This window comes from Ovis aries, chromosome 2, assembly GCF_016772045.2.
Source record: "Ovis aries strain OAR_USU_Benz2616 breed Rambouillet chromosome 2, ARS-UI_Ramb_v3.0, whole genome shotgun sequence".
NCBI classification, from domain to species: domain Eukaryota; kingdom Metazoa; phylum Chordata; class Mammalia; order Artiodactyla; family Bovidae; genus Ovis; species Ovis aries.
Window position 1 is genome coordinate 37,417,896 of NC_056055.1, and position 13,724 is coordinate 37,431,619.

Genomic DNA, 13,724 nt, shown 5'->3' on the forward strand with positions numbered 1-13,724 from the left:
TCATTTTCTGTACAACTCTATAATGTTAATAAAGCTGTACAGGATTGGGGGAATTCCCCTCCCAATGGTAGAACAGTCAAGAAAAATACATGGAAATGAGTGAAGAGATACTCAGATGCTTTCTGAATACCCACAGCAGCCTAGAATGTAGGCTCAGAATGCCAGCCAGCTTTTCTGGGTACCTGGCTTCCCAGGTGGCACAGCAGTAAAGAATCCGCCTGCCAATGCAGGAGACGCAAGAGATGAGGGTCAGGAAGATCCCCTGGAGGAGGAAATTGCAACCACTCCGGTATCCTTGCCTGGATAATTCCATAGATAGAGGAGTCTCAGGAGCTATGGTCCATGGGGTTGCAGAGAGTCAGACATGACTGAGGGATGGAGCATGCCTGCATATATATGTAAAAATATAATCGCCCATTCCAGATTCCCAGATTTTTAAAAATCACAAGAGTTGCTAAATTAAGTACTTCATATATTATTTCTTAGAACCATCATAACAATCCTAGAAGGTTTGCATTGTTAGCCTCATTTCACAATTAAGAAGATTTAGATTCTGAGAAGTTATAATTTGCCAGAGGCTACAGAGACAGTGAGGGATGGAGTCAGGATCTGAAGCCAGCTCTCAGTTCAAAGCCCATGTTTAGAACTGCTACGAACAAAGCTAAGGGAACATAAATGTTTCTGTCTTTGGAATTTTTGCAAGGCAATAGAAAATAGCAAGGAAGGAAGAGAAGTCTAATGGACAAGCATCGTCACAGTTCAAAATTTTTCAGTAGTGGTTCAGAAGCTTTTGGATTCCCTGTCATTTGTCTCCCCAAGAATTGAGAGCTCCTGGAGGGCAAAGTCTGAATCACGTCCCCTCTATAGGGACTATGTGTATGACAGTAACCTGAACTAAATGGGCTTGTTGGGAGCCAGGACTTGGCTTTTTTGGAGAGCTTTCCTTCTCTTTTTTAATATACCCTGGGAGCGTTCTATGTTTTCAGACTGATAGCTTCCAAGACTACATTTTGTGAACAGTAAGCAGGTTTTAAGAATACTGGCTCTGAAACAGGAACAGACTCACAAATATAGAATACAAATTTATAGTTACCAAAACAGAGGGAGGGAGTCGGGACAGATTAAGGGTATGGGATTAACTGATATAAACTACTGTATATAAAATAAAAAAGCAGCAAGAATATACTGTATAGCATAGGGTATTATGCTCAGTATCTTATAATAACCTATAATGGAATATAATCTGCAAAAATACTGAGTCATTTTGTTATCTACCTTAAATTAATATAGTGTTATAAATCAATTATATTTCAATTTAGAAAGAAAGAATATTGATTCTGAGAGAACTATACTCTGCAAACTGTACAACATTTATGAAGGAAATTGAAGATGTTATAAAGGAAAGGAAAGATATCCTATGGTCTTGGATTAGAGGAATTAATGCTGTTAAAATATCTGTATTTCCCTAAGCAATCTACAGATTTAATGCAGTCCTTACCAAAATACCCATGACATTTTTCATCAAACTAGAGCAGTCCTAAAATTTATATGGAACCACAAAAGACCCCAAATTGCTAGAGCAGTTTTTAAAAAAATTTTGTTTGTTTGCTTGCTGGCTTTTGGCTGCTTTGGGTCTTCGTTGCTATACACAGGCTTTTTCTAGTTGCAGAGAATGGGGGCTACTTTTTGTTGTAGTGTGCAGGCTTCCCATTGTGGTGGCTTTTCTTGTTGTGGAGCATGGGTGCTAGGCACTTGGGCTCAGTAGTTGTGGCTCTTGGGCTCTAGAGGACAGGCTCGGTAGTTGTAGCACATGGGTATAGTTGCTCCATGACATGTGAAGTCTTCCTGCCCCAGGGATTGATGCAGGTGGATTCTCATCCGCTGTACCACCAGGGCACTCCTGCCAGAGCAATCTTGAGATAAAAAAAGAACAAAGCTGGAGATAGCATGCCCCTTGACTTCAGACTAAACTACAAAGCTATGGTCATTGAAACAGCATGGTACTAGCACAGAAAGACACTCAGATCAATGGGACAGAACGAAGAAGTAAAACTGGTCAGTAAATCTGTGGCAAAGCATATGCAATGGAGAAAAACCAGTCTTTTTAATGAGAAGTGCTGGGGAAAATGGACAGCTATATGTAAAAGAATGAAATTACTGATAGAACATTTTCTCACACCAATATACTAAACTAAACTCAAAATAGATTAAAGACCTAAATGTAAGACTGGAAACCATGAAACTCCTAGAAAACGTAGGCAGAACTCTCTTTAATATAAATCATAGCAATGTCTTATTTGATCTCCTGAGGCAAAGGAAACAGCAAAAAAAGACAGCCTATGGAATGGGAGAAAATGTTTACAAATGATATGACCAATAAGGATTAATATCTAAAACATATAAACAGCTCATACAACTCTATAAAAAAATAAACAGCCCAGTTAAAAATTGGTCAGGGGACGTCCCTGGTGGTGCAGTGGGTAAGAATGCACCTGCCAATGCAGGGGATACAGGTTCAATCCCTGGTTGGGGAACTTAAATCCCACAGGCTGAGGAGCAACTAAACCCACGTGCTCCGGAGCCCCACAACTGGAAAATCCCTGCACCATGACGAACAGTGCCACATGAGGCAGTGAAAATCCCATGTGCCACAACCGAGACCCAAAGCAGCCAAAATAAAATTTAATAAAATAGGTAGCTGTGGAATTCCCTGGCAGTCCAGTGGTTAAGACTTTGCGTTTCACTGCCAAGGGCACAAGTTCAGTTCCTGGGTAGGGAACTAAAATCCCATAAGCCACGCGCCACGTCTAAAAAGCTAAAACAGGTAACGACAAGGACCTATTATATAGCACAGGGAACTCTGCTCAATATATTGTAATAACCTAAATGGGAAAATAATTTGAAAAAGAATAGATAGATATATATATAACTGAATCACTTTGCTGTACACTTGAAAGTAACATAATACTGTTAATCGACTATATTCCAATGTAAAGTAAAAATTGAAAAAACAGAAGATGTGGTATATATACACAATGGACTATTAGTCAGCTATTAAAAAAGAATAAAATTCTACCATTTTCAACAACATGGATGGACCTGAAGGGTATTATGCTTAGTGAAATAAGTCAGTGAAAGACAAAAACTCATCACTGGAATGTGAAATCCAAAAATAAAATGAATGTATAAAAACAAAAACAGTTTCACAGAAAAAGAGAATAAACTAGTGGCTACCAGTGGGGGTCGGAGGGCAAGATAGAAGTATGGAATTAAGTACAAACTACTGTGTATAAAATAAGCAACAGGGATATATTGTACAGTACAAAGAAATATGGCTATTATTTTATAATGACCTTAAATGGAGTATAATCTATAAAAATATTGAATCACTGTGCTGTACACCTGAAACAAATAGAATATTGTTAAGTCAACTAATATAGTAAAAAATTAAAATCTAGGGACTTCCCTAGTGGTTTAGTGGTTAAGACTTCTAATGCAGGGGGCCCTGTTTAATCCTTAATTGGGGAAGAGCCCATATGCTTCATGGAGCAGCAAAAAAAAAAAAAGATTAAAATCTAAATGCGCTATTCTTATCTTCTATTGAGACTTTAATTATGATAATATAGAACATACCTTCCTTTTAAACTGTAGAATAAATAAAAACTACATACACAACAAAAACCCATCAATGTTCCTAATATATAATTTTGCCATCTAAATTGAGGAAATCTAAGTTGGTACACCTCCCTACCCTAGTGATGGAGATGCCCTGTGACAAGCTGTGTGCAGGATACACACCACCACCTACAGTTGTGGAAGCTAGAGAGTAAAATCACAGTATACATTACGTGCAGAGACAATAAGAAGCCTAATTTGGAGGAGTGATATATATAAAGATTGAGAAACGGCCTCAAAATTTTGCAGTAAGCAGCTCAGTTGCAAATATTAATAGCTCCAACATTCAGCTGTGCAGGAGAGCAGGGGGGAGATTTTTGGGGAGGAACTTCCCTGATGGTTCAGTGGTTGAGACTCCACGTTTTAGCTGCAGAGGGCCTGGGTTTGATCCTTGGTTGGCATCCTAAGATCCCATAATCTGCACAGTGCAGTTAAAAAAAAAAGCTGTTGAATTTTCAGTTATGCTTCATTTACATCCAAATCAGGAATTTCATACTCTGAGAGGTCACATCAGCAAGAAAGTTCAGATAGTTCTAAGTCAATGTAGATGTCTTACTTAATTGGGTATAAACAAGGTTCTATTATTTACCAAAAAAGAATGTTTGATGTACCATTAACATTAAAATAGGTTTTGCTGCATTATAAAAAAGAATATTGGCTCTGATAATAAAGATGTGAATTTGAATCCTGGTCCTACCGCTTATTAGCATAGAGGACAAGTTACTTAAGTCTTTTTAAGACTTGGGTTTAAACATGGATAATGATTATACATACTTTAAAGGGTCATTGGGAAGATAAATGATTTAGTGTTTAGTGGCTGCCATAGTGAAAATGCTCAATACTTGTTAACCAGTGTTAATGTTCACATTTGATGAACATCAACCCCTTGATGATGAACATTCCCCTCAGATTCAGGGTATTCAGACTCATCCTCTCCCTCCCAGGACCACACCTCTCCCTACCGTTGACATATTGGTAAATGCTCCTACCTTCTACCTAGGCACACAGCCAGGGAACTAAGACTGTTCAGTCTCCGTAGATTACCAAGCCCTGTTGATATGATTTTCTAAAATATCTCTTATACCCATCAATTTATTTTCTGTCCTCTCTGGGTGCTTGTCATCTGTCTTTTGAATTATCCCAATGTCCTTCCGTATTGTCTCTCTGATTCTAGTCTTATCTCCTCTAATCTAATCTTCATGTTGCTACCAGATTAGTTCTTTAAATAAATTTTTCCTTACTGTAAAAGTAACATATGTTTGTTATAAGAATTTTAAAAATTCAAATAAAAAAGGAAAGCATTACCCACACAATCTCTGCCTAGAGATAGCCACTGTTAACATTTTAAAATACATCTTGCTAGTCTTTTTTCAGTACATATTCCAGCTGTTAAAATGGGATCATTACTAGGTTAAAATAGGATCATTTAGAGGGATAGATAGATGTATGATATACCAAGTATAAGAAAAACATTGATGGTAGACTCTAGATGTAAGTATATAATTCATTGTAAAATTCTTCCAACATTTCAACATGCTTGACATTTTTCATAATAAAGCTTGTGGTGGTTTATTTTTTTAACTTGCATTGTAACTCTTACATAGTTTTCTAGATATGCCCTTCTCTCGGTGTCCTTTTCTGGATTTCACACACATTGAACCCTCTGTTTTGAACCTGTCCACAGACCTTACGATGCAAACAAATTGAGTGATATTTCTCCCATGTTAGACAGTTTTTATTGTGAAGTATTCAGGAGATTTAAAGTGTGGGAGGGGCACCTTCTGGTCTGAAAGGAATGTTGGCAAATATTGATACTGAAAGGAATTTGAGGATTTTTTTTATGGTTCTTGATACTGTTTTATATCTATCCAATAGACCTGTTTTAAGTGCTTCATTATTGTTTCCTAAGGAAAACAGTTTATGTTTAAGCATTCATCTTATGTAGAACAATCATTCTTAATTCAGGAGTTGTGGTCCTTTTAAGGGGCCTAGGAACCTCCCTGAAGTTGAGTGTGCGATGTAGATCCTTGGTGTATTTTTCCACAGAAAGAAGTCTTTAACATTCCTAAGTCTGAAGAAGAGGTACTGTGACTCAGAAAATGTTCAGCACCACTGATCTAGAGTGGAAGTTGCCAGATCCTGTTGCCTAGTAGAAATCACCTGTGCATTCATGCCCCAGTAACCTGAGCATTTGGTTTGGAACATTACTGAGCTTTGTCAAATGTATTATGTTCTCTTTTGAAAAGTCTCACCAACCACATTACACTTAAAGGTTACATTTTGATGTAACCACTTCCCTGGCAGTACAGTGGTTAAGACTCTGGGCTTCCAATGCAGGGGGTGCAGATTCGATCCCTGGTTGGGGAACTAAGATCCCACAGGTTGTGGGACAGGCATGGTCAAAAAAATATACATATATATGATTATATATCATCTCCTACACTTCAGTTGAATCATCCTCTCAGTGTAGCTGTTAAAATGCATACTGCTGTCCATTTTGGTTTGGGCCACTGGCCAGACTTCTGCACATGTGAACATGGTGCCCAGAGGACTAGGCTAAGAAAGTCCTGGCTTCTGTGGGACTGTCTCGTGGCGAGTTGGTATGTCTGATACCCATGGTTTCCTTGCCCGGCAGGCTCGCGTGATGGTTCTATGGGACTCTGGGAGGTGACAGATGATGTGTTGACCAAAAGTGATGCAAGGCACAATGTGTCGCGAGTCCCTGTGTATTCTCACATCACTCACAAGGCCTTAAAGGACATCCCCAAGGAGGACACAAACCCTGACAACTGCAAGGTCCGGGCTCTGGCCTTCAACAACAAGAACAAGGTATGAGCTTGCCAGAGGTCCATGAAGCCTATTCCCCTTGCTTCAGTTTCTTGGCTTATGTCTTGGGAGATGCACTTCCCTTCTCTTTTCCCGAGTCAGAGCTTACTGCATAACTCGGTTCTGAGCCCAAGTGGCATCTCTTGAAGACTGAGGGATGCTCAGTAACAGTCTCTCTCTGAGAAAGAGTATAACTAAAGTTACGAAACCTACCCCTTGCAGTGAGTATTCTTTGCATGGTTCATGTCTGTTAACCTCTCAGAGTTTCCCCAGGGCCATTCTGGTCTGTCTCTCATCTGCACGTGACCTTGCAGGTGCTTTGTTTTGGGTATGATTTTCCTACGTGCACTCACTTTCTTCTCTCTTGTATTCAGTTTCTTTTCATTCTTCACAGCCTCTTTTCAATGCTTCCATCAAGTCTAATCATCTGAGTCAGATCTCCTGAAACTGAACTATTAAATAGACTGCTGGTTTGAAGACCCAGACCCATAAGAGAAGAAAGGCTTTTCCCAAAATTTGAGTCAGACCACAATTTGAGGGCTAGTTCCCTTAGCCTCCCATCTCTCATCCATGTTTAGGGGTTGGGGTAGACTTATCTCCTACCTTAGACCCTCTACTTACAGAAGCTCTCACACTGAGACTTACAAAACTGGCTTTCATGTGTGTGCTCTGTTCTAACTGTCAAACAGGATGTCATGTGTATGATTGTATGCTACTGGTTTTTTGAACCTTGAGTGTCTCCGTTCAAGCCTGGACTAGAAGCAGCCTTGCTTTACTATGTTGTCCAGCTGCATTTCATAGGGTGAGATGAGGGGCTAATAATCCCTGGCACCATCATGGGATCCAAGTGAGGAATGGAGGACCCCATCCTGCAGGTATTCTCCTGCTTACTGTTGTATGTTAGTTGCTGTGTGTATGACCTGTTTTTCATTGCTTTTGCAGGAATTGGGAGCAGTATCGCTGGATGGCTACTTTCATCTCTGGAAGACTGAAAATACCCTATCTAAGGTGTGATGAACATGACTTAGTAGTTTCACCTTTAAAATACTGTAATCTTCTCGGAATTTTTCATTCTTATCTAAAACATGGATTCTTGAAGTGTCTGGACGTGTGATCACGTGGTACATGAACTTCTGAGTCTAGCCTGCCTCTCTCGAAAATCTTTTAAAGAAGTCAGTGGGGTGATGCTTTCACATGGTTCACATTGCAAGGGCCTGCTAAGAGACTCCTTTAACTCGCAGGCCTCCATTCCACAATGCATCTCAGTATTTGCTTATGCATTGTGCACTATTTGCAGCATTGTAAGGGCAGGCAAACCTAAATGTTAGGAGTTGTTGACAAAAATCGATTAAAAGAAGTCATCTCCAAAATAATCATGTAAGGTATGTTTGTTGGTTGCTTAGTCGTGTCCCAGCTCTTTGCAACCCCATGGGCTGTAGTCTGCCAGGCTTCTCTGTCCATGGAATTCTCCAGACAAGAACACTGGAGTAGGTTGCCATTTCTTTCTCTAATGCAAGGTATGAGTTTACAATATTTGCAAGCAGCTTTTGCCTAAAGCTAAATGTACCTGTCAATCCTTTGCTCTGTTCTTGTCCCAGAGGCCTTTGAGACTTATTCCTTCTTTGATGGAATCTCTTTCAAGAGGAAGCAGAGCTCCAGGAATCACTGATTCCTTCATGTCGCAGGAGCCTTTGGGCTCCACCACCCTTTCTGGGTGCCTCAACTTCAGTGGGCTCTGAAGATTGGCTAAATGATAGGGATCCAGGGTCAGCGCTGATTGGGCTGCCTGGGTTGAGCAGAGCCACGAGTGTGCTTTCTGTAGTGTAAGCTACCACACAGTGGGGGATTTAGGCTGCAGGTAGCCAGAAACGAGGTCTCCTACCTGAAGATCAGTGAGAAGGTTAGGCTCTTCCTGGGAGAGAAAGCAGATGGGCCCTTGGCTTTAGTGCCCTGGAGTTATCCCTGGAAACAGCCTGTGGTTTTTGGCCTTTCTCTCTGCTTCTCATTATTTAATTCCAGCTTGACCTTTTCCCCTAACCAGTCCTCTTCAGTACTTAGATCTTGTTTATTATCACCACCCTTTATTTCTCTAACATGCCTTGGGATGGAACAATACATGTCTTTTGATCTCTGACTTTGCATGTCTTGTGTATGAGGAAAGCCCACAGAGGTGGGCAGCAAAGAACAGCGCCCTTCTGTATACTCTCTAGTATTACCGTGGTTACCTTTCTCCCCTCTCTGTTTTCAGCTCCTCTCCACCAAACTGCCGTATTGCCGTGAAAATGTGTGCCTGGCCTATGGTAATGAATGGTCAGTCTATGCAGTGGGCTCCCAAGCTCACGTCTCTTTCTTGGATCCGCGGCAGCCATCATACAACGTCAAGTCTGTCTGCTCCAGGGAGCGTGGCAGTGGTAAGAGCCCTGTGTGCCCCTCAGGCTTACAGCTGCATTGCCATTGGTTTTTCACCTTCTGTTTCTATATTGGTTTCTAGACAAGTACAGAGATCTTTATGAAGGTGTTTGGTAACACAGAGGGGAGCTGGAATGCCTGCATGGCAGCCAAGCTTCAAACACTTTAGACAAATGTGTGGTCACAGAAGCCTTTGATGGAAACCAACCGTCAGGATATTGGTGGTTTCCGTACTCCCTCACATCACTCTACTCTCTTTCCTGTGTTAGTTTTTTTGTTGGAACTCTGCCTGAACTAGAAAATTCATTTTATGCTAAGGGATGATGCAGTCGACTGAGGGGCATTTTGCAGAGGGCTATGAGGAAACTTTTGGGTGTGATAATGATTATTTTGGTTGTGGTGATGGTGTCGTGGATATATACATATGTTAAAATTCACATTGTGTACTTTGAACATTTGCAGTACATTGTATATTGATTGTATGTCAGTAAAGATAAAGAAGATACTTAGTTCTGACCACCGGATGAACTAGACTTCAAAACCCCACCATCACCACCACCACCAATCTTTAATAGCATATTCTCTCTGAGGGCACCCTCATTCTTTATTGAGGAATAAAAAGGCATGCTTGTACTGTACTTAAAGATTTTAGAATACTTCAGTCAGCCATCTCGTTTCATCTTACAAAGAACGCTGTGGGAGGCAGTTTACACCCCATTTTATAGAGGAGGAGACTAGGACCCAGATAGGTTAAATAACTTGCCCAGCATCACACTGGTTGGTGGGGGAACAGCCCAGGGACCAGAATCTAGAGGATCCAATTTAACAAAGTGTGTTTTCTTCTTCTCTCTCCTTTGTCCCCCTTCTCTTGTAAAAGCGTGGCTGCAGTTAAAAGGCACTGCATGGGTTACACTTTAGCTTCCCTTCTCTCTTTCAAGTAGTATTTATTTTCATGCAGATGTTGCAGATACGGCCTTTGTTTGGGGCTTGTTTTTAGTTATCTTTGAAATACTTACATTTCAGAACTGAGAGAGTAACTGTGTGTAAGTAAGGGAAAGAGTAAATTGCCTTGGCAGGAATGATGTCTGCAGTGAAGAGATTTTGGTTACTAAAATCTCTTTTAGAGAGTGGCATTCAAACCTAATAAGAAGATACTGATTTCACAAATACTAGTGAAACCTCTTTGCATCGCATGCTCTTATTTAATCCGCAGATGCAGCAGATGTGTTTTCCCTGTGACCCAAAGGGATTAGGTGACTTGTCTTAAATTCACAAGTGAGAGACTGTGCACCTTTGAGTCTTGAGTTCTAGGCGATTTGCCACTCTCCTAACACACTTAATACCAGATAAAGACCTCTTACCATGCCATGGTAGTGGTTTTAGGTCAAATACAAGAAAGTCTTTGTTAATGTAATGATTTATAAATATGCACATTACCCTCAGTTTCAGTGTGGGTTAGAAACATATAATGGAGAAGAGCTCAGAGTGATGAAGGATGATACAGAGTGAGCCAAGGGGAGGCAAGAAGGCTCAGGGCAGACTTGCGGTCCTAAGCCACAAGCATCTCAGGCATCATCAGGCACTTCTCCGAGGCTTACGGGAAGGGTCCTGTTAATGTGCGGAGGGCCAGTATGGCATCACGGTGCTTTGGCTTGTGCGTGAGCTAGGTCTGCCGTAGGAAAGGTGCTGAGGTATGTCGGGGTGGCATGTGAACTCAATGCCAGAGAAATTCGGGCTCGCAGATCTGATCGCCCTTTTACTTTTCTCTCTCTCAGGGATCCGGTCAGTGAGCTTCTATGAGCACATCATCACTGTGGGCACAGGGCAGGGCTCCCTGCTGTTCTATGACATCCGAGCTCAGAGGTTCCTGGAAGAGAAGCTCTCAGCTTGTTACGGGTCCAAGCCCAAACTCGCAGGAGAGAACCTGAAACTAACAACTGGCAAAGGCTGGCTGGTGAGTAAGCCCGGGCCTCACATGGTTACTAGCCAGTGACAGAAAAGTTGTCTTTACATTCCCACCCCTACTAACACATCATAGTTTTTCACTAGTAGGAGGCAGGTAAAGACACTGTCCCGTGATTTTTGTTTTTGTGTCTGCACATCCATGGGAAAACTGAGGCCCAGAAGACACACCAGTTGACCCAGGATAACCTGCAGGTGATAACAGTCAGAAGGAGGAGCCTCCCCCTGAAACTGCCAGTGAATTATTAAAGCATTGGTTCCAGCAGTCCTGAGAAGACCTTAGGCTTGCGCGTAGCATTTCTTCATCCTACTTGGCTCCTCCCTAATGTCATTTGGACAAATGGGGCCCCAAGTCCATGAGCACCAGTCTCCTGGGATCCACTGATACATAACAGGACCTTCTCCTTTCAAGGGGCCCAGAAAGCATTCTTGTCCCTTCTTTCACCTTTTCTGCCCCCCTGGCAAGTGCTAACAGAGTCTTTTTTTTTCCCCCGTAGAATCATGATGAAACCTGGAGGAATTACTTTTCAGACATTGATTTCTTCCCCAATGCTGTTTACACCCACTGCTACGACTCGTCCGGAACGAAACTCTTTGTGGCAGGAGGTCCCCTCCCCTCAGGGCTCCATGGAAACTATGCTGGGCTTTGGAGTTAATGACAACCAACTCTCTCCCAAAATGCAGAGATTTACACTAACTTCCATCTTCAGTTTCCATTTCTTCTTTTGATTTTTTTTCCAATTGTGTGAGGCCCTCATATTTTAGTGGGAACACCAGAGTTTGCCTATGCTTTAAGCACTTGATAGGAAGAACCTCTGTACAGAAATCTAAAGGACTTTTTGTTTTTTTGTTTCGTTTTTTTCTTTCTTTGGTAAACAGAATTTAACTTTACTATCTTTTTTCTTTCTGGCTTCTCAACTAGACATTGTTAATTCCTGTTTGTATTTGTTCTTTAAGTGACACACACTCTCCCCTCTCTGGGTTCCTTAGATTAACATAGTCATTCTCACCCTTACTTCACTCTTGAGAGGTAGGGCTCCTTTATAATTATATAATTGCTGTCCTAGACTTTCTGTGAAAGTTTGGGGGCTGTGTGTGTATTATATGTGTGGTGTCTGTGTGTGTGAGAGAGAACTTGTGTGCCTGCAAGTACCGTGTGTCATTGAAGTTACCTGGAGTGAGGATTACTGTAATTAAAATATTTATAAAAGAAACAACTTTATTCACAGAGTCCAGCTTTGGGACTGGTCTTTATCTTGTTTTGTAAAGTCTAACAACACTGATTATAGGAAGTAAAAATAGAAAGGAAAACAAATCACCAGTAGGAAACCCTTTGAGTTCGATTGAAAGCTTCCTGGGACTCTGATGCCAGGACCCCAGAGTAATCCATCTCCCACCTGCCTCTCCCCTTCTGTGTGTCCCCTGGGGGAGGACATTGCTGTGTGTGTGTCACTTCCACTTCAATCTCCCATCTGGTCAAATCCATGGCCACTACCCCCAAAACATCAGAGTCTCAGTTCAAAATGCGGCTCTGGCAGTTGCAGAAGGTCTGGTGGGACTTAGTAAAAAGAATTTCCATCCCAACCCCCCTCCCCCTCCTTTCAGACAAGACCTGATATGGTTTCTCAGGGACCTGGAATGGGAGACCTCAGGTCTGCTAAAATTCACACGCTTTGGTCCCTTTGGCTTTGAGGAGAAACTTCTTTGCCTTTCTTCTAATCTCCCCAGTGGGTTTTGCTTGTGTTTTCTAAAATGGGTTCAGTTCAGGAGGGTGGGGATGAGCAGGGGATTTATCTGTGTGTAGTGAGTGCCTCATGTGTGGAATGTGTGTTTTCTGAAGACAAGGGAGCCACTCTGTTGGCTCAGCCCTGGGATGGCGACAGGGTGGCCTACAGCCAACAGCGTTGTGCATGTAAAAGCAGCAATGTGATCAGTGATTTGTTCCGCCCCTGAACTGTTTAGTCTGAGGTTTTTGAACTTGCAGGCAACTGACTGACCAGTTACTGCTTGGTTTTTTATGCATCATATTGCAGATAAGAGCTGTTCCCACCCCCACATTCCTCCACCACTCTAAGCACATACTCTGGTAGCAGCCCATTCTGGGGGAAAGAAGTCATATTCCTGCACTCTAGTGTCCAAGTCGCTTTCCCAGTTGTCCCCCCTGCTCTGGGTGTAACTGAGGAGATTGGAAAAAAAAAAAAGAGTGTCTTCTCTTTGGTGATGGCGGCTGATGGGGAAGGGAGACAGCAAGTCCACCCTGTATAGTGTTGCAAGGCATACACCATAGGTTCTAGAATTCTCATCTTCTAACCTAGAGATATAGGTGCTATAAACAGGGAATTAAGCAAAATGCTGGATGCTACAGATCTTTTAATTGTCTTAATTTTTTTCTATTATTAAACTACAAGCTGTAGATTTCTTAGTTCTCACAGAACTCATTTTAAACCTACTTGTATAAAAAAATAATTTTAGAATGTTTTGTACTGTTGCCAGACCCTCTTCTGTGATGGGTAATGCATTTGATTGTTTGAGGTTTTGTTTTTCAAAATGTAGCACTTGACTTTTTGCCAAGTAAAAATAAATAAATATTCCAGTGCAAAGTGGTTTGAGTATGTGTAGCCAAGAGGCAGCAGGAAAAAGGTCCCAAGTGACTGGTTGGAAGGTCAGTTTGGGGTTCTCGGATTGCTTGAAGCAGAACACAGGAGTTCCCTCAAGGGTAAAGGCGGGTCAAGGGCAAACACACTAATACCTGCTTGCTCCTGGTCCCCAACCCTGGCCCAGGAGCATTTGCTCGGGAGTCCAGTTGAGAGTAGGTATGCCTGGAGGAAGTGTGTGGTACTTGGAGAAAAGTA

The 13,724-nt window shown here is 41.7% G+C and overlaps 1 protein-coding gene across 1 annotated transcript in view; it reads left to right on the forward strand.

Annotated features, from left to right (window-relative positions):
- DCAF12 (DDB1 and CUL4 associated factor 12) overlaps positions 1–13,472 on the forward strand; it is a 35,593-nt gene extending 22,121 nt beyond the window's left edge. The window contains exons 5-9 of the mRNA XM_004004136.5: positions 6,311–6,504; positions 7,444–7,509; positions 8,750–8,912; positions 10,686–10,864; positions 11,370–13,472. Of these exons, the coding sequence (XP_004004185.1) occupies positions 6,311–6,504; positions 7,444–7,509; positions 8,750–8,912; positions 10,686–10,864; positions 11,370–11,528 (761 nt within the window). The 3' untranslated portion in view covers positions 11,529–13,472. The remainder of the gene's footprint in view (positions 1–6,310; positions 6,505–7,443; positions 7,510–8,749; positions 8,913–10,685; positions 10,865–11,369) is intronic.
- The last annotated feature ends 252 nt before the right edge of the window (positions 13,473–13,724 follow it).